Source organism: Trichosurus vulpecula, chromosome 3 (genome assembly GCF_011100635.1).
Source record: "Trichosurus vulpecula isolate mTriVul1 chromosome 3, mTriVul1.pri, whole genome shotgun sequence".
In the NCBI taxonomy this organism is placed as follows: Eukaryota; Metazoa; Chordata; class Mammalia; order Diprotodontia; family Phalangeridae; genus Trichosurus; species Trichosurus vulpecula.
Genome location: NC_050575.1, coordinates 335,469,274 through 335,494,275, shown reverse-complemented (window position 1 = coordinate 335,494,275; position 25,002 = coordinate 335,469,274). Strand labels below are relative to the sequence as shown.

General features: G+C 40.1%; 1 protein-coding gene across 5 annotated transcripts in view; it reads left to right on the top strand.

Annotated features, from left to right (window-relative positions):
• SPTBN1 (spectrin beta, non-erythrocytic 1) overlaps positions 1-25,002 on the top strand; it is a 280,165-nt gene that overhangs the window by 238,099 nt on the left and 17,064 nt on the right. For all 5 annotated transcript variants that reach the window (XM_036748781.1, XM_036748782.1, XM_036748783.1 and 2 more), the window contains 11 exons: positions 5,233-5,379; positions 8,463-8,726; positions 12,825-13,049; positions 13,470-13,559; positions 13,787-14,068; positions 15,056-15,186; positions 16,873-17,077; positions 17,395-17,769; positions 20,639-20,883; positions 22,981-23,119; positions 24,736-24,820. In XM_036748781.1, coding sequence (XP_036604676.1) covers positions 5,233-5,379; positions 8,463-8,726; positions 12,825-13,049; positions 13,470-13,559; positions 13,787-14,068; positions 15,056-15,186; positions 16,873-17,077; positions 17,395-17,769; positions 20,639-20,883; positions 22,981-23,119; positions 24,736-24,820 — 2,188 coding nt within the window. The remainder of the gene's footprint in view (positions 1-5,232; positions 5,380-8,462; positions 8,727-12,824; positions 13,050-13,469; positions 13,560-13,786; positions 14,069-15,055; positions 15,187-16,872; positions 17,078-17,394; positions 17,770-20,638; positions 20,884-22,980; positions 23,120-24,735; positions 24,821-25,002) is intronic.

Here is a 25,002-nt window from a genome sequence, read left to right as displayed (position 1 = left end):
CAGTTTCCAGCTTAATTAGGGAGATCACAACTATATGCAAACTCGATATACAAGATAAATTGCCAATAGTCAGAGGGAAGACATTGAGATGGAGGACTGGAAAAGGCTTCTTGCAGAAGGTGCCCGGTGCAGAACTCTGCAACAATACACGCTTCATGAGTGTTGAGTTGATTCATATTGAAAGAATCAATTTAGCATGATACATATATATATATATATATAAATATATATATATGAGAGAGAGAGAGAGCGAGCACGCGAGCAAGCGTGCTGGACCTGGATTCACAGATTAAATTCTCCCCTCTGACACTCGCTGTGTGACAGTGGGCATGTCATTCTTCTTGTATCTCCGTTTAATCATTTCTAAAATGGAGACAATAACTATAGGACCTATCTTACAGGATTGGTTTAAAATTTTTTTTTTATTGTTATCATTTAAATAACCTTAATTTGCAAATAAATCCATCCTCCCTTCAGCACTGCATGTACCTTTCCCCCACTCAGAGCGCCATCCCTTATAACAAAGAATTTAAAAGAATGCAAGAGGATAAAAGTTCCACCAAACCAACCAGATCTATCGTGTGTGAAGTGTTCTACGCTCCTCAGCCCCCACCTCTGCAGAGAGAGGAAGAAGATGCGTTTTCTGCACTCATTAGGCTCAAATTGAGTCATTATAGTTTCACTGCATTCAGCCTCATTCAGTGTTGTCCTTTTTGTTGTTATTCATAGGGTTATTTCAAGGATCAGATGAGATCATGTATTAGTAAAGTGCTATGTGGCTCTGAAGTCCCATAATTCTCTGAAAAAAGCTATTTGTGAAATGGAAAGGCTCCTGGATTTGGGGTCAGAGAATATTCGCTCAGCTCCCAGTCTTGCCACTTTTGTAGTAGTCCAGTGACTTGGATGGGCAAGTCTCTTAACTTCCCTGAAACTCAGTTTTCTCATCTGTAAAAGGAGGGAGTTGGACTAGATGCCCTCCACAGTCCAGCTCCCGGCTCTAAATCCATGATCCTATCAATGGGAACATGTTAGGGAGAAGGATTTAATGCATTTCTACTTGAAATATGTTTAGTTTTGGTAATTTCCCTATTTTCCACTTAGAAAAGTTCATAACTGTCACAGAATCTCGTTTAGAAAAGGACATCCATTCAGTGCCTGAACAATAATCTCCCCTGCCACGTAGCCAATAAGTGATCATCCAGTCTTTGCTTAGAGACCAAACAAAGAGAGGACTGACCACCTCCTAAGGTAGCCCCATTCCACTTTTGGACAGTTCTAACTGTGTGAATGTTTTTCCTTGTAGCAAACCTCGAATTTTCTTTTTTGAACACTTAAAAGTAGAAATGTGTGGGAAAAATAAATATATAAAATGATTGACTGGCTCAGTGCAGTCACAGGAAGTGGTCAGCTCCAATTTTAGGAAGCAGAATTTAACTTTTTCCATTTATTCTAAATTGCCACCTTTGGTTACAAGGAGCCCACTCTGCAGTGTGGGCAGCTGCCAGTTTCATTAAGAATACCCTAAAGGTTCAGCCTCCTGTATGTAGTTTCACTTCAAAGCATGGAACGAGGTTTTAACTCGACTTTTCTATGCTGTGGAGATGATTTGCAAAGTATTTGACCTACCTATAACAGCTGACCATACTGTCCCTTTGGCCTTTCACTTTCTTTCCTTCCATGGTCAGGGGTGGGGAACCTGTAGCCTTGAAGCCACATGTGGCCTTCTAGGTTCTTGGGTGTGGTCTTCTGATTGAGTCCAAGTTTTACAGAACAAATACTTTTATTAAGGGGATTTGTTCTGTGAAGTCTGGATTCACTCAAAGGGCTGCACTTGAGGACCTAGAGGGCCACATGTGGCCTTGAGGCCATAGGTTCCCCACCCCTGGATTAGTTCTTTATACAGTGAATTAGGCTCTTGGTATTTGCAGTTAGAGCCATAGAGATTAGGTTTTCATCAAGACACTGTCTTCTTGTTGTCAAAATCATGGCACCAACTAAGAGTTTTCTGGGACTCCAAAAACTATTTGGTTCAAACGTCCCAGGGTAAAGTTTGTGTCGACAGCTTGTTGGCTGCAATTCCACAAGACAACATCACCAAAGCAGGTCTTTTTCTCTACAGCCAACTTCCTTGCCAAGGGAGTTTGAAAAAGCTCCACAACTTGTATCTTTTATGGATTCTTAGAGCATTAATCCTGGTGCATAAGGTTTAGAAGACTGAGTGACCTGAGTCTTTGTCATGCTCTGTTCCTTTTTTGATACCTTGGGAATAAAATAGAATATTCTTATTTCCTAAACCCTTCATTTGCGTACCACCCCCTTACTGAAAACTGCTAAGATGGGGCTGGAAGCTGTCTGGAGTAGCAATGGGAACCAAGTGAACACTTGCTTGTGGATCAATACAGAATCAATACTCTAGCTCTTTTGTGGGTGTAGTTTTTGTTTTTTAATGTTGGGTTATGTATTGTCCAGGAAGTAAAATGCCTTTGTTTTACTCCTTCTCACACTACCTACCCCGTTTCTCTTTGAAGATCTTACCACTCCCAGCTATGGTTTTGATGGGCTGGTGATTTCCATGCCTTTCTCTTACTTGTAATCCAGTGATCAGAACAGACTCCCTCTCTGTGCCACCTCCCTCCCTGTTTTTCAAGCTGTGCAATGCTCTTTTCTGTAGAGAATAATTATATTCTTAAATGACCTTTTAAAATGTCCACAAATAATTCCTGCTTCAGGAATGTTGATGGAGAGCTGATGATCCAGCAAGTTCCACAGATCCATTTCACTGTACTGGACCTCCCAATGTTTTTATCTGTAGGATGATGTGCTCAGCAAAGAGGAGATTTGTTTATAAGCCTCTGTTTTTTGTTAGGGGGTTTTTGGCCTCCATTTTATTCCTCTTGGGTAGGTGGCTATGAATAGAGGAAATATGTGAATGTCCCTGGCAGCTTTAATAAATGTCCTTTATTGTATTCACTGGAGATATCTTTTTGAGGCCTTGAGATTAGAAGGATACAGGGGGAGGTTTTGTCATTTGGTTTTTCCTTTTTGTTTTTAACCTTTCCCCTTAGCATAATTAAGTGCCCATAGTTTGTTTTTCTGATTGCCGCAGTTTAGACAAGTAGAAAAAAGTTTGATGTTTGAAAATTGGAGTTTTGTCCTGTCTGTAGTAATTTGTTTACAAAAGGTTTTACTTTTTTAAAGAAAATCCTGATTTCTCTTAAATAGACCAGTGAAGCTCCTCCTTTCTGGGCTGGTGAACTAGGATTGTTAGAAGTAGAAAAAGTAAGAGAAGAATAAATGTATTGGGGGTCCCTTCCACACTGCCAGAGGCACAGTGAATCCCATACATCATTTTCCTTGACTTTGTTTATGCAAACATCAAATCTTTCAGTTCAAGTGAGCAGATTTGGGGGAATGGGTTTCAAAACCTCAGGAGAGGGCTAATTTACCCCAGGTACTGATGGAAATCTTTGGGGTAGGATCAGGAAGGAGCTGAACCACAAAAGTTACAGTTTTTCTCATGTCAAGATTATTAGGGTGGAAGTGAAGACATCTTTGACATTGTTTGCTTCTTTATAGTATTAAATGTTTTTGGTTTCAGTAACTGCCAACATCCCTTTGAATATCTTTGGCAAAGGGATCATTAGAGGAAAGCCTACAATGAATGCAGGGTTTGTATGGGATAGGAATTGGAAATTTGGCCAAAAGTAAAATGCAGGCACTAATTAATTTTGAGAGGCCAGAATGAAAGGTATACTGGGGGCTGGTTCAGAGCCTAGGGCTTGGCTCAGTGTCATCTATCTCCTGGGCCAGGGAAAGAGCTCACTTCTCAGCTGTCGCAAGCTGGAGGGCTTTTGCATGGTTTCCCAGATTCTAGATAGAAGCAGACATGTTGGATGAATTCTTCAGACCTTTGAGGTATTTGGGTACCAACGAGGAATACAAATCAACAGGACACGGGGCAAGAATAACGTAAGATAGACAGAAGAAGAGGAAATGCGAACAGAGTGAAAATGTTAGAGTCGTAATACCAAAGTGAGAAGCAGGGATTGTAGATTTAGTTCTCGAAGTAATATTCTAAGTCATACACCCTCCAGCCTCCTTGTTTTACATTTGAGTAAACTGAGGCCTGGGATCACATGGGAGGCAGGGCGGTATAGATGGAAGTGGGCTGAATTTGGAATAAAGGGACCTGGGTTCATATTCTGCCCCTGTCACATTACCCTGTGCTACTATTCACTATATGACTTTTTTTTTTCCCCATGGTTCACCAAAAAAAAAAAATAAATAAAAGTCTGGTATAGGTACTTCAGAGACACAAACAGGTGAAAGACGGACAAGTTAATGCAAATATTATAAATAAGTCCTAATCTTCAATCTGTTCAGTTCTGTGTGCTATATTTTAGGAAGGACGTTGGTACATTGAAAGGTAACCATCTAGGAAGGTGAAGGGCCTCCATTTTATACCATACTTCAGATTGGTTGAAGGAGCTAGGGATCTTCGAGATGGAAGAGTGGAGACTTAGAAGGGCATGTACCCATTTTTGTTGTTCATTCATTTCAGTTGTCTCTAGTTCTTCGTGACCCCATTTGGAGTTTTCTTGACAAAGCTACTAGAGGCGTTTCCTTCTCCAGCTCATTTTACAGATGAAGAAACTGAGGCAAACAGGGAGAAGTGACTTGCCCAGGGTCACACAGCTTAGTAAGCTGTCTAAAGCCAGATTTGAACTCAGGAAGATGAGTGTTCCTGACTCTAGGCCCAGCATTCTATCCACTTCCCACATACATAGTATTTATCTTATATTTGGAAGACCATCATGTGGCATTTCTACTTAGATAATTTATGTATACATAAATACATATACACACATAATCCTTTCTCATAGGCTCAGAGAACAGAATAAAGAGAAGTGGATGGAGGTTTCAGAGATGTAGACTTTGGCTTCATAGAAAGTTCCCTAATGGAGCTATGCTGAAGTGCAGTGGACTTCCTTTGGAGTTCTAATGGGCTGGATAATTACTTGTTGGATATTTGTACTGGGAATTCTTATATCTATAATGTATGGGTTGGAATGGATGACAGCCGAGGTTTCCTCCAGTTTGGAGATTCTATTATTCTGTACCAAGTATTCTGTTTTAATGAATATTACACACAGAGGTGGGTACTTTATTCCCTGTATTTGAGAAGATTTATTAGTTTGATTTCAGTTTCCAATTCCTTCTATTACTTTCCAGCTCTCCCTTTGGATCAATGAAAAGATGCTCACAGCCCAGGATATGTCTTATGATGAAGCCAGAAATCTGCATAGCAAATGGCTCAAGCACCAAGCCTTTATGGCAGAACTTGCATCCAACAAAGAGTGGCTTGACAAAATTGAAAAGGTAAGTGAGAATATTTGGTAAACGTTCCCAGCCCGACCCTGCCTTTCTAAGGTGTGGCTCTGAGGAGGAAATGTATTCTGTGAGTTTGGATTCCTTTTTACTCAGCATGTTTATAGCTCCTGCATTTGAGTCATACCCAGATAAATGCACAACCCTACGTTTTTTATAACCGTTAGCATAGTGGTTTTCTGTGATGATAACACCATGTAAACGAATTGTCTACAGGTGTTTTTTTCTTTTGCCCAAAAAGTGATTTTAGTAGCCAGCTCTTTGCTGCCATCAGACAGACAGATAGATGAAACCATATTCTAATTCTTTTTGCATTTGAGAAACATGTTGCCCTGTCTTCTGTTGAGGCCTCAGAGTTGATCTTATTGGCTCTCGGAGGATTGTCCTGTATCTTGGACACTATTCTGGTGTGTACTGGTATGAAGATCTGTGCAGAGACATTTTACATTCAGCCACTCATGTAGTTGATAGTGTTCAAAATAGCACTAACTGTTAAAAAACAAAGGTCACATCTTTTCAGTTGATGTCTTACTGCCCTTAAGTTCTCCTTGGTCACTGCGTCTGTACCAGCCAGTTTTAACGTTACTTTCTCTGTCTCCACTGATTACTTAATCCAGCCCTGAAAAAAAAAATCACTGGAGAAAGGAAGAAGTCCTCCCCAGAATGTTTATTTTTTAATGAATGTTTGAAGTGTCTGATCACATTTTATCTATCCTTGTTCCATCTACATTTAAACTGCTAAAATCCAGTAGCTTCTTCTCAGTCTTTATCCTACTTCACTGTCTTTGAAGTTTTTCATACTGTTGATCAGTTACTTAATCAGCAAATATTTATTAAGAGCCTTCTGTGTGCCACCCACTGTGCTAGGTTCTGGGGACCACTTCATCTTTCTGGATATTCTCTTCTCCCTTGGTTTCTGGATGATGTACTGCTTTCTCCTGGCTCTTGTCCTATGCCTGTCTGACCACTCCTCTCAAGTCTCTTTTCTCCCACCCCTTAAAAACATAGATGTTCTCTTAGGCTCGATTCTGGAAAGCAGTCTTCTTTTCACTCTGTACACTGTGAAGAGTACTCTGTACTCTTACTTGTTCTTCTCATCAGCTACCATGGTTTCATTCATTCTGGAAACCCTGGTAACTGATAAGAAGAACAAGAAACAGTACAATGAAAAGGAGATTTCTCTCCAAGACCAAGCCTGAGGGAGCGTCCGTGCTAAATGCGCGTGCATGTGTGTGTGTGTACGTACAAATACATATGTATATCTTTGTGTGTATACATATGCATATGTGTTATACTTGATTTTTAAATCTATGTACATATATGTGTGTTCATATTCTCTTTCTTTCTTTCTTGAGAGCCAAATTTACATCACTGTTTGCCTTCTGGACATCTCAGTCCTATCAATGTGTCAAACTGAATGTGGCCAAAGTAAAATTCATCTTCTCTCCCCACCTGTACCCTTTGAGAACTTCTCATTTCTGTGGAGGGTCATGCCATCCTTCCAGTCACCCACCCAAGTTCATGCCCTTCACATTATCCTGGACTTCACTTCCCTATATCTAGTTAACTGCCACATCCTGGTTATTCTTCCTCCATAACATTTCTTGTATCTATCTCTTTTTGTTTACTCAGCATGTCAGCTATCCTAGGTCAGGCCCTCATCACCTCTTACACAGACAATTCTAATGGTTCTCTAACTTTTCTCCCTGCTTCTGAGCTTTCCTCTCCCTCCCCTCTTGCACTTGACAAATTAATATTCCGATCCCTATTACTCAAAAATCTTCATCGATTTCCTGCTGCCCCTACAATAAAAACTCTTCGACTCCTTAAAGCCCTCTATAGTCTACAATTTATATCACTCCCCCCAAGCATACTCTTATTTTTGCCAGACTGGCTTAATTAGCTCTTCTCCAGATGTGCTGTATATCTGCTAGGCTCCAGCCCTCTGTACAGACCCTCTCTCACCCATGTCTCAAAACCTTTCACTTCTCCAGTTCTCTTTCCAGAATTCCTAACTTCTTTCAAGACTCAGCTTAGGTGCCCCCTACTCTTTGAAGCATTTCCTGATTCCCTCCCTTCTCTCTGTAACTGCCAGTTGTTAATGCTTTCCTTTGCTCTATAATACTTTAACTTTGCCTTTCTGGGAAGATTTATCTCTTATCTCCTCCTTTATCCAACACTCATCCATGAATGTTATCTCAAAGGTTTTTTTTTTTTGTCTTCATGTCCTCAGACACTAGCAAAGTGCCATGTATGCTGTAGGTGTTTAATAGATGTTGACTGAATTGAATTGTATAGACTAGAGTTACTAGACTATGCTGTGAACTCCTTGACAGTAAAATGTGTATTATCAAATTTTATTCAGTTCCTGGGTATATAGTGAGTTTTTGATAGATTTTTATCAATGGTGGTGGTGCTGACCGTTTCACAAATCCCATTTTCTGGTGTGTATTACATTTTTTTTAAACATGTTCTTTAATATGCTGTACATTTTTCTTCCACCCCCTCACACTCATCATTTATTTCTTCAACAAAGATTAACTGTGTTCCTTTTATGTGAAAGGCCAGTGTAGTAGGCATTGAAATAGTCATCCTTTATCTCGAGGGTGAGGAGCCAAATATTAAATTCCATGCAGAAAATTAAAATTAAGAGTGTGTTGCCAAGCCCCATCCCCTTACTCCAGCCCCCTTTTTTAGTCATAGATGCTTCTCTTTCCTTGATTATTTTTATCTAGTGTTTTAATCAGTAAAACTTAAACCTGAGGTATGGATTTATTATTGTCCCAATTGCATATATGTATATACCTATATACATAATATATGAAACTTATACTTAACAATGACAGTGTTAGAAACATGTCCTTTGTTCATTTCCATGAAATCCATATGGTGTGTGATTAATCACCTGTTTTTTATCCACCTAAGCTTACTGGTTGATGGAATATTCTTGAGATAGATTGGAAATGTGTAGCTAGGATCGCATAAAGCGAATTCTTCTGGTGACATTAATATAATAAAACAAACTGCTTGTAGCACTTCATTAATTTGTGTATTTTCTGGCTTGTGCTTTTTAGGCAGGGATGCAACTCATTGCAGAGAAACCAGAGACGGAAGCTGTAGTGAAGGAGAAACTCACAGGCTTACATAAAATGTGGGAAGTCCTTGAATCCACTACCCAGACCAAGGCCCAGCGACTCTTTGATGCCAACAAAGCTGAACTTTTCACCCAGAGCTGTGCTGATTTGGACAAATGGCTGAATGGCCTAGAGAGCCAGATTCAATCAGATGACTATGGCAAAGATCTTACCAGTGTCAACATCCTGCTCAAAAAGCAACAGGTAATCTACAAAGCATTCTATTTCACAATGGGTCCAAAAGACATGGACACCAGGAAACACCCCCATTTTGATTGCTTGGTAATTTAACTTCTTCAGTATTTCAAGGATTCATCATTTTGTTGGAAATAGTCTCTGACATTGGAATATGGGTACTAAGATATGGATACCAAGAAATAGATACCTCCATTTTGGTTGCTTGGTAATTTAACTTCATTATTTCAAGCATTCGTCGTTTCATTAGTGTGGGTACTTCCCTACCAATACAGATCACAGTGCCTAACTAGTCTTTGAGAGTTGCTGCAGCTGAAAAAAATTAATCACCTTGCAGCTAAGCTGGTGATGAGCCCTTTGCGTTTAGCTAGGCTGGTTTCACATGAGATATGTGGCCCATTTGGTGGGACCTTTCAGAACTTGGACTGTGCTGGCATAGTTTTTGAGAACCCATTGTCAGCCTCATTCCACGATGAGGCATTAAATGGAATAGGAGTTTTGTGTAGGAGATTTTTTTAAAACCTTCAATAATTAAAAATTAAGAAGTCAAGATGCTAGTTTGGAGAAAACTTCCATATTCTCCACTGAACTACAGGATTTCAAGAATAACATCTTTGAGGACAAATACCGACATATTCCTGAAGCTATATATATATATAAGAATTATAACAAAGAACAATTTTGTCTTTTTTTCAAAAATTTGAACATAAGGTGCAAAATATTTCACACGAGTATATTTCAGATATAAAACAATAAAATTTTTTTGTGTATCATTTAGAGCAGAAGTTTATAACTTGGGGTCTACAGATTCCTTGTTTCAGAGGGCCCATAAATTTGGAAGGGGAAAAAAAGTTCTATCTTCATTTTCACTGAACTCTAGCTATGTGTATATATAATATATATTCATATACATACACATACACATATACATATACACACAGAGAGAAAGAGTTTTCTGAGACTTCATGAGGATGGCAAAGGGAATCCATGATTTCCCCTCCCTGCCAAAAAAAGCTAACTCTTTAAACAGTATGTACAGTATTACTTGAAGTTGTAAGAGACAATATTACCTTACTTCATACATCATTTAAAATACAAAGTAAAAATATAGCAAAGTCCATTTGAAGAAAATTTCCATTTAGTACTGCCTACCAAAGTTATCAATGCATATCTAGTATTTTGTTGCATCACACAAGGAACTTAACTGAGCCTGTGGAGGGACTCAAATGAGATATTACATGTAGAAGTGCTTTCAAATTTGTAACGCATACTCTACAAATGTCAATTATCATCATATTAGTATTTGTCCTGAACTTTAATATATATCATTTTACCACATGAAGGCAATTCTTTGTTTCTTACAGTTGGATTTCTTGTGGATCATTGTTTCTATAGGGGGAAAAAAGTCTTTTTTTTTAATGAAACCCGTACATTGGATGAGTTACATAATTGCCAGACATTTCCATCACTTACATCTAAGTTTACCCTTGTGATCCGTAGTTGTTTATTTTAGTGGCTAATTGTTTCCAGTTCAGCAACGTGGTTATAGTTTATTAATAATGTCAGCCCAAGTGGACTCCAGAAATATCTTAAAGTATGTCACACCCAAAGGATCTGAGTAGTTCCGGCTATTGGATGTTCCATTTAATTTTGGCCCGGTAGACTCATCTTACCTTCTTTTGCCACGATCTGCGCAACACAGTTTTACCAGCTGGGAATTCTTTACTTCCCACCCTTGCCCTCATTTATTATCTTAAGCTTTAGCACAGTGCTCAAGGGTTCATAGCCCAGACAATGAGATACCTGCTGTGGCAACAACACAAGACAGTTCCAAAATAGCCTGGGAAGACAGAACAATAATAGTGTTCTAAGTCTTTGTAGGAGAAGTTTCCATTCTGCTTTATTGTGCCGATGATTCATCATTCCTCTTTCCCCCCACAGGAATCCTGGTTGATAGATCAGTAGTATTTCTGTCCTCATTTAGCCACTGGGTGAATGTGTTCTCCTTATAACAGAATTTTGAACTTAGAAAGGTCTCTCAGAGATCATGTAGTTCATCCCACTTATTGCATAGACAACATAGCTCCAGCCCTCAGAGTAACTTGATTAAGTTCACACAGCTGTTAGAAGTAATTTTTCTTGTTGAGTTGTTTTCAGTTGTGTCTAGCTCTTCATGACCCCCTTTTGGGGTTTTCTTGGCAAAAATACTGGAGTGGTTTGCCATTTCCTTCTCCAGCTCATTTTACAGATGAGAGACTGAGACAAAGACTTACCCAGGGTCACACAGCTAGTAACTGTTGAGGGTGGGGTTGAACTTAGCAAGATGAATCTTCCTGATTCCAAGCCACTGTGCCATCTAGCTGCTGCTTAGTTAAAGCAAGAGTTACAGCAGTTGCCCTCAGTCTAGTGTTCTTCCTACATCATGTTGGGCAGTATTTAAGATGAAAGAAAACAGAACCTTTTCACACTCTGTCTCACAGATTCTGTTTGAATGACACTTGTCTATGAGAAGCCCACATAAATATAAAAAGAAAAAGATGATTCAGTCCTTATGACTGACTGAAACAAGGGCAAGTAGAATTACTCTTGTTTTTCAGAGAGGAGCATATTTAGATGCATTAATTAAGGAACACAAGCTCGGTCACCAGAGTCTCTAATCAAATGAATAGCAAACTTATTAAGTGTTTTATTTTAGTCTGCCTGTTTCTGGTCAGTCCTATTGCTAGGAGTCTCAAAGATACCCATGAATTTCCAGAAGAAATGACAGGATTTTTAAGTGTGATAGGATCATTATTCATTTAGTCCAATACTCCTTCCCCTCTTTTTCTCCTAACTGAGGCGGTCAAGGCCCAGTCATGTTGAGTGATTTGCCCAAGGTCGTGGGGGCAAGTATGGAGCAGAGCTAGAGACTTGTTACTCATGTGACTTGAGGCAAGCCACTGAACCTCTGTGGGTCTCACTTCCCTCATTTGTAAAAGTGAGGGTATTAGACTGGATGTTCTTGAAGGTCCCTGCCAGCTATAAATCCTATGACCGATTCTTGTACTATCTTCAGTTTTGCAAAAGGCCATTCTGTACAGAGCTCTCGCTGTTTCTTCATGAAAAGGCTGATTCCAAAGTCAGAGAACCACGTGCACTATGTAGTGTGATGACCTTGTCCTTGATGTGTATCAGACTCTCTTGGCATATGTGATACTGTGTGAAAGATATATTTTTCATGGGCGAATCTCAATCATATCCCCCTAACTTATACATCCTCCCAAGCAAATTATTTCCTCCAAGCTGTGCTCCTCAACTCTCAAGATAGCTATCCATGTGTGAGCTCAGGGAATGTGTTGCATGACTATAACAAATCTTGTGTTTGCATAATGCTCTCTTGTATTTACCTCCCTTTGGGTAAATACAAATCCATTTTCTGAAAGGTTTGCTAGCTAAAATTTTATCCAAATAAGGTAACTCTGGGTAAGCATCAGGATAAACTTTGGGGCAGGGGGATATTACTAGCTTTACTTTTTACCAGTTGGGTTTAGTAGCCCAAATGTCTGACTTGTTCTGTCTTTCACTTCTTTCGATAAAAATATAATTAGCCGTTTCCTCCCTAGGACTGAAGAATAGCAATAGCAATAAGTTGTTTTTCTAATTATAGAAATAAGTGAATAATAGTTAGTAGAAGTTTCTTTTCTTGCTTTAAAAGAGAGAAAGAATAAACTTCAAAACACAAACACTTTAAGTGAAATTAGTTTCTGGTCAATACCGGAAACTTTGCGAGCAGATAAAATGAAGTTAATCTTATTTGTGGGGCTAGCTCCTATTCTGCTCTTGTGCCATTTCCACAGAACTAAGTAGACCCTAGCCAATGTGAAAATTTGAATCTGTTCCCCAATTTCTAATCCCTAGTTTAAAATGCAAAGTAGAGCTAAAACTATCAGCTGGCACCAAGATGTGCTAATTGGTATTTTGATAGGCAGTCACCAAAACCAGATGTTGCAATAGCCTGGGCATAAATTCATAATTTCCTCCTTTGCTCCTATACTTCCGTGCTTTATAAATAGCTGCCACCTGCCTCTGTTTTGCGTAAATTGAAGTTTTTGCTGTTTCTTTCATCAGATACTTGAAAATCAAATGGATGTGCGGAAGAAGGAGATTGAGGAGCTCCAGAGCCAGGCCCAAGCTCTGAGTCAGGAAGGGAAGAGCACAGATGAGGTGGATAGCAAACGTCTCATCGTGCAAACGAAATTTATGGAATTGCTGGAACCCCTGAATGAAAGGAAGAGTAACCTGCTAGCCTCCAAAGAGATCCATCAGTTCAACAGGGATGTGGAGGATGAGATTGTAAGTAGAGGTCTTGACCCCGAAGTGGCATTTTATTGAGATGTTCCCAAATTGTCCAAAAGTATTTATCCTTTGCATTTGGCTGAACGCTGTCCTTCTTCTAGTCTATCCTGATTAAGTATTATCTATGGGGGTTGCTACCTAGAGCACAAAGCCACCATAATTGATGAAGATCCAGTGGGATTTTCTTGCCCCCAGGGAATAGTCCAAGAAATTACATAGAACCCAAATGAATTTGATGTCTTTTTGACTTCTTTCCCAAAGAATGCATTTCCTGAGATAGCCTTCCCTGATGTGTTTCCAAGTCAATTTAAGTTCCTAGGTTGGCTTATGAGACATTTCCTACTTATCTGCCTCATCATCTCTTCTGAGAACAATCCTAAGATTCTATGTCTGACTCCTGTTTGCAATTCTTTCTAGTTGTGGGTTGGAGAGAGAATGCCCATAGCAACCTCTACGGATCATGGTCATAACCTCCAAACAGTGCAGCTGTTAATAAAGAAAAATCAGGTAACTGGTTCTGCTCAGTCCAGCCTTATTTGTTAAATAATTATTTTAATTTACTTACTGTTCACAAGAATTATTTTAAATTAAATTATTTTAAATTACAAGGCAACACATACATGTAAGGAGGCTTTGAAGGACTGTGGTTTCCTTTTTGCCCGAAGTGTTTGGAATAATTGCCATGCTGTTGCAATTGAGTGAGCCCCTGATGCCTATTCTCCTCTCCCACACAGACCCTACAGAAGGAAATCCAGGGACACCAGCCTCGCATCGATGACATCTTTGAGAGGAGCCAAAATATTCTCACTGACTCTAGTAGCCTTAATGCTGAAGCAATTAGGCAGAGGCTTACAGACTTAAAGCAGCTATGGAGCCTTCTCATTGAAGAGACAGAGAAACGCCACCGAAGACTGGAAGAATCCCATAAAGCCCAGCAGTATTACTTTGATGCCGCAGAGGCTGAGGCCTGGATGAGTGAACAGGAACTCTATATGATGTCAGAAGAGAAAGCCAAGGTGAGAAGAATTGGAGGGGGAAGGGGTGTTGGTCTGGAGATGAATGGTTCTCAGCACTATCATAATGTTGCTGGCCCTTATGAAGTCTTGATCTCAAATCTCATGCTTCCCCTTTGATCATTTACAAAATGCTGCTCTTGTTAGATTTTAAGGTCCACGGGTGCAAGAGGTTTTGCCCTTTCCATATCTATATTCTTAGTGGTTAGCACTGCACGCAGTAAGCACTTAATTTTTTTTAATTGAAATGAATTTCTGTGGTACTGACTACAACCATGAGGCTTCTGACCCCAGTGTGTTCTAGTCCACAGTATTTGTGATTGATTGACATCTCTGCCTACTAGAAGAGAATTTTGTTCTGCGGGCCAGCCATTAAAAGACAAACCAGATCTACTTTGTCACAATTCTTTTTTTTTTAGTAGAAATTTGCCAAAGCATTGTTTCTTCCCCCTCTAATTGTTAACATAATTACAGCCTTGTCCATATACAAGATGATTTTTAATCTTTGTGTGTTGGAATGCTCATTTCAGTTAGTCAGCTAGCATTTATTAATCACCTACCATGTGCCAGGCACTTTGCTAAACACTGAGGGTAGAAAGAAAGGCAGAGAACAGTCCCTACTGTCAAGGAGCTCAGTCTGATGGGAGATATATCATGCAAACAGCTATGTACAAACAAATACATAGAGGATGAATTGAGGAATTGAGGGTAATCTCAGAGGAAAGCTGTCTCTCTGTCTTCCAGCTGTCTGAAATACTATTTCTGTTTTTGCAGTCATAAGTCCTGTCTCAAGGCCCCTTTCTCTTGTGGTGTATGGGGGAGGGGAAGGGAATAAGCATTTATTTAGTGCTTGTTGTGTACCAGGCAATGTACTATACACTTTCCCCAAATATTTTCTTGTTTGATCAGTGTAGCACGCCCATCCCTCCTGGTGCTGACTTTGGCAAGGGGTGGTGCGTGATTGTGAATGCTTCCTTCTTCCGTTTACAGGATGAACAGAGTGCAGTTTCTATGTTGAAGAAGCACCAGATTTTAGAACAAGCTGTAGAAGATTATGCTGAGACAGTGCATCAGCTCTCCAAGACAAGCCGGGCTCTTGTAGCTGACAATCACCCAGAGAGGTAATGCCCTTTTGGATCTGGGTTTCTTCAGTAGTAGCTTCCTCTGGATTGGTTGGTTTCTTTACTCCAGCAGAAAACAAAATAGAACAATTTAGCTTGGATGTCGGAGTGTTAGCTTTAGGTAGGATAGGATATTTGCTTTTCATCCTTCTTAGGAGGTACTACATACTCTTGTAAATGAAGTAACTCCCTGCTGCCCCCAGACCCTGTGGGGAAGGCCTGGCCATCATCAGTGATGTATGTGTCTGAAAGAAGAAAGAATATTCTGACTTGTATGGGAATAGTCACATAAATAGGGAGAAAGGGTTGTGTCGAGGAAGGAGTGCTGGTTTTAAATCCTGGTTCCACTATTCAGTAGTGATAGGACTGTTAGCAAATAACTGAGGTTCTGTAAGCCTCCGTTTCTACATCTGTAAAATGAGGGTGATGTCTATACCACCCTCTACACTACAGTAATACTACAGTAATACACTACACCTGTATTACTGCTGGGTCATGATGAGGGCCAAATGAGATCATGGACATAAAAGGCTTTGTAAATCTTTAAAGAATTCTTTAAATGTAAGCTGCTTGGGAATGGGCATCATGTCCAGAGAGGCCTATTTAATAGCCTGCTCAGCACCTTCATTTATCACGTGCATCAAGTTCCATGGGAATAGAAGGAAGTGCTGCATGGGTAATGGCGGCGGTTAGATCACATTCCAATATTTTTCTTCCAAGATTGTAACTTTCAACTTTCCGCACAATTATCTCTCTGTAACAAACAATAGGATTACATCTTTATTTTCCACGACTAGCGTCTTCTTCTAGTCTTTGTGGCAAAGAGTACCTAGGAATGCTGTGGCTGTAATGCCCAGGGAAATAGGAAAGAACCAAAAATTCCTTATCCTTGTTCGTTGTCCACTTATCTGGCTTTTATCTTTTTTCTTATATTTAATCAATTTATTATTAACTAGCTGTTAATAATTAATAACTTTTAAATTATGAATTTATTGAGCACCTTTGTGCCAGGCACTATACTAAGTGCTGAGGATACAACAAGCAACAAAAGATAGTCCCTGCCCTCAAGGACCTTACAATCTAATGGATTGAGAATCCCCAAGATGCCAGGGAAGGAAGAGCAGGGGCAAGATGGAGAAGGATAATCACTTGGAGCAGTGCCAATTAGAGCAATCTCCTATAATCTCAGCCATTTGACACATCAAATTGAGGTGGGAGGAGAGTTCTTAGATTAATGAATGGAACACAATACAGAGGAAGAGACAAAATGTGTGTTGCACGTCAGACCACATTATTGTATATTTCTTTGGTCACAAGAGGCTTTAGGATGGAAAAACTATATCACTGATTTTTCATCAGTTCCCAGCATTGAAAGAAATCCTGACTTCCAAGGCCAAGTGTGTAGTACGTTAGATCTTTTCCTTCCCTTAGTCAACAGACATTAGTACGATCTTCTGCCTAAATAACTCTTGAGCTCTGTTTGTATTTTTACTGTTACTTTTTATTTTATTTGATGTTACTTTTACTGCTTGGGTTTGGAATATAATTTGGGGCTACTTCTTCACTTTTTATCCCTTCTTTCCTTCTTCTCATCAGGTTAGTTCATACTACATTCTTTCTCCCTCCATCTTTTATTTCCTCCTGCATGTAATTTATGTCTCAGTTCTGTTTCCTTTTGTCCTCCAGTGAACGCATCAGTATGCGGCAGTCCAAAGTAGATAAGCTGTATGCAGGTCTGAAGGACCTTGCTGAAGAGAGGCGAGGCAAACTGGATGAGAGACACCGACTTTTCCAGCTTAACCGAGAGGTGGATGACTTGGAACAGTGGATCGCCGAAAGGGAAGTGGTGGCAGGATCCCACGAGCTAGGCCAGGATTATGAGCATGTCACAGTAAGTTGGTTGATGACTGTATGGATGATTGAGTACTCCATAATATCTGTATAAAGTTACTTGCTTTCCTAGAATCTAATGGGCTGAAATAAAAAGGTCATGGGTTCTAATCTCAGTCTCCCCCCATCCCTTTTGGTAAACAACTTTAGAATATAAATCTGTTGCTTTTAATATTCATTATTTGTACTTTCCCTTTTGATTTAGTTCATTTGCCATGGTGGTGGAGTGGCAGGGGGAGGAATTTCTGCTATCTAAAAATAAAGTTGATAACAATGGCACCATTGACTTTTCTATGTACTTGCTTATTAACATTTCAGATGTTACAAGAGCGATTCCGGGAATTTGCCCGAGATACTGGAAACATTGGGCAGGAACGTGTGGACACAGTTAATCACATGGCAGATGACCTCATCAACTCTGGACATTCTGATGCCGCCACAATTGCAGAATGGAAAGATGGTCTCAATGAGGCCTGGGCTGACCTCCTGGAGCTCATTGACACAAGAACACAGATTCTTGCTGCTTCTTATGAACTGCACAAATTTTACCACGATGCCAAGGAGATCTTCGGACGTATACAGGACAAACACAAGAAACTGCCCGAGGAGCTCGGAAGAGACCAAAACACAGTGGAAACATTACAGAGAATGCATACAACATTTGAACATGACATCCAGGCTCTAGGCACTCAGGTGTGTATGTGTCTGTGATGACATACAAGAAAGGTGGGACCTCAGTTCCAACTATCAGTTCCAATTAAGGGTGAAGTGAAGTCTCCCCATTATTTAAAACTCTAGCCTGGGCTGCACTGGGCACCAGTGGACTTTCTTGGGCCACCTAGTGGCCATTCCAAGAGAAGTTTAAAATGTTGAAAAAGAATTGGCTAAAATAGGAGTTGCCACTATTTTGTGGTGTGTGTGTGTGTGTGTGTATGAATTTATTGCTCTTGTAATCTATGGCATTCCCTATTCAGGTACACTACATGTAAGAATATTTACCATTGAGCTTCATCAAAACCAACATTTATAATTGCCCCAGACCTCTAAGGAAGACCATTTCAAATCAGAATAATTTAATAGTATTGCCTTCTATGGCCCAAGTATATTTAATTTGTATACCTGAAAAGAGTTTGAATCTTCATTTACAAGCTGTTTTAAATGGAATCTTTATAATAATTCCATAAGAAAGCACAGGATTCATGTGTTTCAAGAGATGGGCAGAAGAAGAATTGCTCATGATTTAATAGGTCTTTTTTTTTCCTGAATTTTAAAAAAATTCTTTTGCTTATTTGTTTAAATAGAGTAACAGTCACATGTAAATAAGAATTTGAGATTTGATGGTTCCACTCAATATCTACACGTCTACATATTTTGTCATACGTTCTCCATTTGGAAAAAAAAAGCTGTCCTCTAAAACCTCCTTGTGCTAAGGAAGACATCTGGTTTTGTAATTGTTCTTTGTAGATTGTTGATATTGATTCACTGAGGTTTTGTTCACGTTTGGAAGGGCAAATCAAGCCCTTGGCACCTCTCCTTTGTGGTGGGAGGGCGCGATGGGGGTCCATGGAATTATCTGTATCACTTTGTCTTCGCTACAAACTACTGCCTACTGTATGTGGAGAGAGGCACTAAGGGAATTATCACTCAAATAAAACAGCCCATGACTCTTCTCCAAACCAGTCTAGATAATGTTGTGGTAAGGTAATGGGTGAACAGGCTTTGAGGTAAGCTGCCTGGGTGTGTGTCCCCTTGGTGCTCCTTCCCTTAGCTCTCCTACAATACATGCCCCATACTCCTTTGGCTTGTATTATTGTTTTGTACCTTGTGTCTTTTCTCCTACTTTTTGAGGACAGGAACGATGGATCATTCTTCTTCGTAGCCCCATAGCACCTAGCACATAATTGACACTTAATAAATGTTCTCTAAAATGAATTTGGAAAAACTCCAGGAAAAGGGGGTAGAGTCAAACACTGCCTTAAGACTAAAATAGCCTCAAATCCTGAAGGATTTTTTTTTACCCTTTTGAAAAACTTTCGATGGAAATCATGGAAGCTTCCTGGTTTTTAATAGAAGAAATTCACAAGAACTTTCAGGATTCCAGAATCTAGAATGTCAAACAATATCTGACAAGTTATTAACAGACAAGTCTTTTTTTTTCCCCTCTGAGTCACACTCTGTACTAGCATTATACATTAGATATGTATTAATTAAAAGGGTCTCTGCCTTCAAGGAACTCACAGCTTAACAGGGAAAAAAAGAGAAAATATTACATCCCATTATACACAATGGACTATGTGGAAATTAACTGTCACCAAATTATAAATGGAAGGTGACGCTGTCACCAATCCACTCCTCAACCATCTACATCTTGTTGTTTTGTAGATCTGATAGCTGTCCTCTCTCCCATAATGATAGTGCACAATGAATTGATTAAAAGCTTAGGTTGAATGGGTTTATCCCATACCACACTGTGGTGAGACAGGTAGCTAATTATTGCAAGAATTTTCTGTAGAAATGATAAAGATTATGGAAGTCTATAAAATTGCAAGAGAAAATAGCCCTAAAGGAGTTTTGTTCCTGTAACAGTATTGTCTCCTGCGGCCCAAGTGCATCTGATGTGTATTCCTGAAAAGTGTTTGAATCTTAACTTACAGACCATGCTCAATGAAATCCTTACCATAATAATTATAATAGCCAAATTTTCAATAATGTATCTGTTCCATAAAATGAGATAAACTTCAGCTATAAAATTAACAAATACTGCCAGAGGACCCCTCCCCCCCCCAAAAAAAATATCAAAGAAGCCTCACCACAGTCATTCATCCTGCCATTTCTTCATATTCTCACTCCCATCTGTCCTGTCCATTCTATTCCTTACTTTGACCTTAGCTAAGGCTTTTATAACCTTACATTTAAAAATCTCATTCCCTTTCTCCTTGGTCTTTCTGCCTCTAGCCTTTTGCCCCTGCAAGCCATTGTTGTCAGATTAAAAACACCTGAAACAGTCTTCTCGCTTTCCTGTTCAAAAATTTTTGGTGGTTCCTCATTACTTAGCTGATAAAGGTCCAAACTCCCTAGCTTGACATTTAGGGGGCTGTCTACAGTGTGGCCCCATCCGTATCTTTTCAGCCATATTTTCTATTCCCTTCTTTAAACTGTATCAAACAAATTGATCTACTCAGTATCTATGTGCTAAATGGGCCTTGTGCATCTTGACTCTATAGCTCCTCCCCTCCAGTATCTCTTTCATCAGGCTTTTGAAGTTTATCTCAAGACCTAGCTTAGCGAAAAAGCCTTTACCACACAGCTCTGAGCTCCCTTCTTTGAACTAGGCACTACTTTTTTTGATTCTTAGTAATACGCTTGTGTTCCCAACTAAATAAGCAAGTTCTTCAAGTGAAGGAACCACTTATATGTCTGGTATCCTTCTCTGTACACAGTTCTGTGTACTTTGTGTGCACTTAAATGTTAATATTTAATGAATTAAGGAGAAAGGAAGAAGAAAACGGCTATGGTGACCTGAGCCTTGAATGAAATCTCAATTTTCTTTGTAAAATTCTAGGTAAGGCAGCTCCAAGAAGATGCAGCCCGCCTTCAGGCAGCCTATGCTGGAGACAAGGCCGATGACATTCAGAAGAGGGAGAATGAGGTTCTAGAAGCCTGGAAGGCCCTCTTGGATGCTTGTGAGGGACGCAGGGTGAGGCTGGTTGACACAGGAGACAAGTTCCGTTTCTTCAGCATGGTGCGTGACCTCATGCTTTGGATGGAAGATGTAATCAGACAGATTGAAGCTCAGGAGAAGCCAAGGTAATTATGTGAAGGAGTTTGGGACTGATCTCATCTGGGCTTCTCCCAATTCCCCTATCATTGAAGAGGGTGGAGGGAGTGATTCTGAGCCAAGCTAGTTGCAGCTCACTTAATTCCCATATGAAGTTAATTGTTCAAAAGAGGAATATGCCATTCCCTGTTCATTAATCCAACCCTGAGACCTTAGATATCACTGTTTTCTTAGCCCTGGGACCTCAGCAACTTGCAAATTATTTTCTTAGGGTCTCGTTAGTATCCATGTCTTGAGAAGGCAGAACTCCTCTCCCTGTGCATCACACGACCCATTGTGGGGAAGGCAATTTGGCAGACTTGCCAGATAGTGTCCCAGATTTCTCAGTTCCCTCTTACGCTTCTCTCCCTGGAAGTGCTTCTTTGCCCACCCCCGACACTTCTGTCCATTTGTACTACTCTCTGCCAGTAACAGGACTGGGTAGCCAGAGTGGGAGTGGGCAGCCTATTGGAAGGAATTCATAGTTGAATAAACTGCAGGAGCAAAGTTGCTCGTAACTCTAGTTCTACATAGAGATGGAATATTAAATCACTCTGCCTGGGGCCTTTCTCTGGTGCTGACCAGTAGTACTTTTGTTTACCTGCTTGACTCTAAAACATCCCCAACACCTACCTTTATTGTACCCTTGGGACTGTCCCTTAACATTTGTTCTGTAACTTCTCTTTGTCTTTGCTGTGAGCACAAAGAAATGAGTGGAGGTTGTTCAGTTATCTGAGAGGTTGCTTTTATTACTGCTGCCATTCACGCCACGAGGACCTATCATTACTTGTGGCCCTTCCTGGCCACCACTGAAGATAGAAGCAGGAAATGTTATTGAAAGAAGGGTATCTTTATGTGTGTCACTTAGAAAATATTATGATTGACGTGGACCAGGGCCCTCCAACAAGAGATAAGAATATACCAATACATTGTCAAGGATTACCTTAGAGAAGGCAGCGAAGCCATATCAGCTTCCACTTTCTTCTTTGCCTCTAGCCCTGATCTGAGTGGTCTTAGGACTTTGAGGACCTCAAAAATAGGTGTTTACCAGTCTGTTTTCTGAGGAAGAGCATTTTAAAATTACATTTCTCAAACTATGTGACATGGGCAAGTCTTAGCCATCCGGTGGCTTTTGAGAGCCAATCCTGGTAATTTAGATAAAGATGAATATAAAAATAGTCCTAAACAGTGCTTTTCAACAACTAGGGCATGGAATGGAGGAAATCCCTGAAAAATTTTTACTAGTCCGCAAAAATTTTAATAGGAAAGGTCCATACTAAGAAAAACCTACAAACTTGAAAAAACTGACTCCTTCCAACATCCTCTTCCTCCTGCCTTTTATTCCATAACTTTAGACTGTTGCAATGCTGAGGACATGAAGGTCACACTCGTCTACAGGAGACAATATAGATATTTTACTGTGTCTCAACGGCAAGGACTGTCTTTTTGCCCTCTTTGTAAATGTTTATTGACTGAGTACAGTCTAGTTTGGATTAAGAAACATGATCAAAATGATCTGGATTGATCTGTGTTTGGGTGATCCCGAATTCACACTTTCCTATCCTTTAGCTACATGGACCCAGTCTGTTTTCAGACTATCAGCCATCAAGATTTATTAATCCCTTATTGTGTCTAGGCACTGGGATGCAGAAACCAAGGCAAAAACTCTTCCTGCCCCCGAAGCTGTCATTCTAATAGTAGAGCTATAGAAGAGACATAAAATAGATTGAAATGTATGAAATGGACACAAGGAAACCTTCTAGGGAAAGACCTCCTCCAAAAGATGGTGCTTGAGCTGTCTGGAAGGAAGCCAGAGACTCCAAGAGTTGAGGAGGAAGATAGGATGGCAGATATGGGGAGATAGCTAGTACCGAGGCATGGAGACAGGAGATAGAGCACCATGTTTTGGGAACCATAAGTAGGCCAGTGTGTTTAGACAATAAAATATGAGCATGGGATTAATGATGATAAATCTGGAAATGCTAATTATGCAGTGAAAAAGTTTCCTTTAAAAAACTGGTTACCCTTTTAAAAAATACTCATTAACCTTAAGTGTGAACTAATGCATCTATTGTTTGACATTTTAGGGATGTGTCATCTGTTGAATTATTAATGAACAATCATCAGGGCATCAAAGCAGAAATTGATGCCCGCAACGACAGCTTCACTACCTGCATTGAGCTTGGGAAATCTCTATTGGCAAGGAAACACTATGCATCAGAGGAGGTATTGTTAATATTCTCCTTTTAGCCCTAGAGAACCGTGAGGCAGGAGGGAGCTGAGAAGATACATTACTGTTGCTGATCCCCTCCAGCATTGCAGCTGAAAGTCGAACTTAGAGTGACTTGATCTCATAGGCATCAAAAGGCATATTGTATCCTCAGTATCTTGAGCAGGAGCATGCTGTAGTGCAAAGAGCACTGACTTTGGAGTCTAAGGACTTGAGCCCAGATGCTAACAGAGCTCTGTGATCTCAGATAAGTCACTTAATTTCTCTGTCCCTCAGTTTCCTTATCAGTGAAATGAAGGTATTGGATTCCGTTTCTAAGGTCTCTTCCAAATCTAAATTTCTGAACCTCAAATAGAAAGATAGAGTTCTGGACCTCTTGGTGAGTGCTAGTCCCAGGCACAATTGTGAAGGAGAACAGATTCTGACTTCCCTGCTACACCTATGGGGCTAAGGCAGCATAGATGAAGCACCAAGGGGAAAGGTGGGAGGCAAATTGTTCTATGTGAATTAAACCACCACCTTCTCAACTGACCTGGATGGATTATGGCCCAGGACCCCAAACCCAGAGTCTCGGAAATAACAGTGCCTCTCCAGACCGCTAGTCTTGTTACCAGCCCCACTATGATCATTGAAGGGAGCAGTTGCTATGGAATAAGGTCTCACTTTCCTTGCCACCACCACCACCCACTGCTGAATACCTTGCACCAACAAGCACATGATCCCAAGAGCCTTGAGAGTAGCAGCTTCCCCCCAAACCACTAGTCATGTTTCTAGTCTTACCCTTGCTACTACCATCCTGGGAAGTAATGCCCGTGGAGATGAGGCCTGGCAGCTGCTTCTGTGGGTGCTGCAGCCCTAACTACTGAAGGCCCAAAAAAGAATGTTCTTGCCACCAAACCCCTTGGCATTGTCATGTGATTTCAACATCAGAAACTGATATGATTTTTTATCAGTGGAAGTGACATAAAAGAGGCATGACCCTCTGTTCTGCACAGTACCCTAAGGACCATGGAGCCTTTCCATCAGTCTTGCAGCTGTAATTTACATATTATCTTCTCCATTAGCTTTTGAGTTCCTTGAGACCAAGGACTGACTTTTCTATCTCTGTCTCAATGCTTTGCACATCTTAAGGGCTTAATAATTACCTTTTCATTCCCTTATTCCCTATCTCCACAATATTCTGCTTCCCCAAAGTGAATCCCTCCTCTCAGTCTTTCTATCAGAGGACTGTCAATGAATCCTTGCTTTGATATTGACTCATAATTATGTTTTTAAATAAGATTTTGATATATGCCTTTTCTAGAGTTTCTAAAGGTTTTCTGCTGGTATTCTATTCTTCCTTTGTCCTCTCCTTCCTCCTAAGCATCTGTTGGCTTTGTGGAAGAGTGTAGTGGCCCCTGTCTTCCCTAGTAAATAAGAGAAGATGAGTCAAGATTTTCAGTGCTTCTATATAGCTAAGGGGGTTCCTTTTCTCGCTATGCCTAATATCTTACAAACCTTCCTTTACCTTGTTTATTTCTTAATCCTGGGGCAGGGAAGGGAATAGCACAATGGCTGATAAAGCCATGGGCTGCCTGGTAACAAGTTTGTTGTGGGGCTTTTTCTCGTATAGATCAAGGAAAAGTTGTTGCAGTTGACTGAAAAGAGAAAAGAAATGATTGACAAGTGGGAAGACCGATGGGAATGGCTACGACTGAGTAAGAATTTATTTTCTCTGACTTTTAAGTAAAGAGCATTTTCCTATGTGCCTTTTAAAATGAATGCAATCATTTTTTGTGTTTTTTTTCCCTCAAATTACTTTTTTTGTATGTGTCTGAAAATATAATTTCTGAAGTGCGGAATGGGTGATATTCTAATGCCTTATGTAGGGTATGAATGC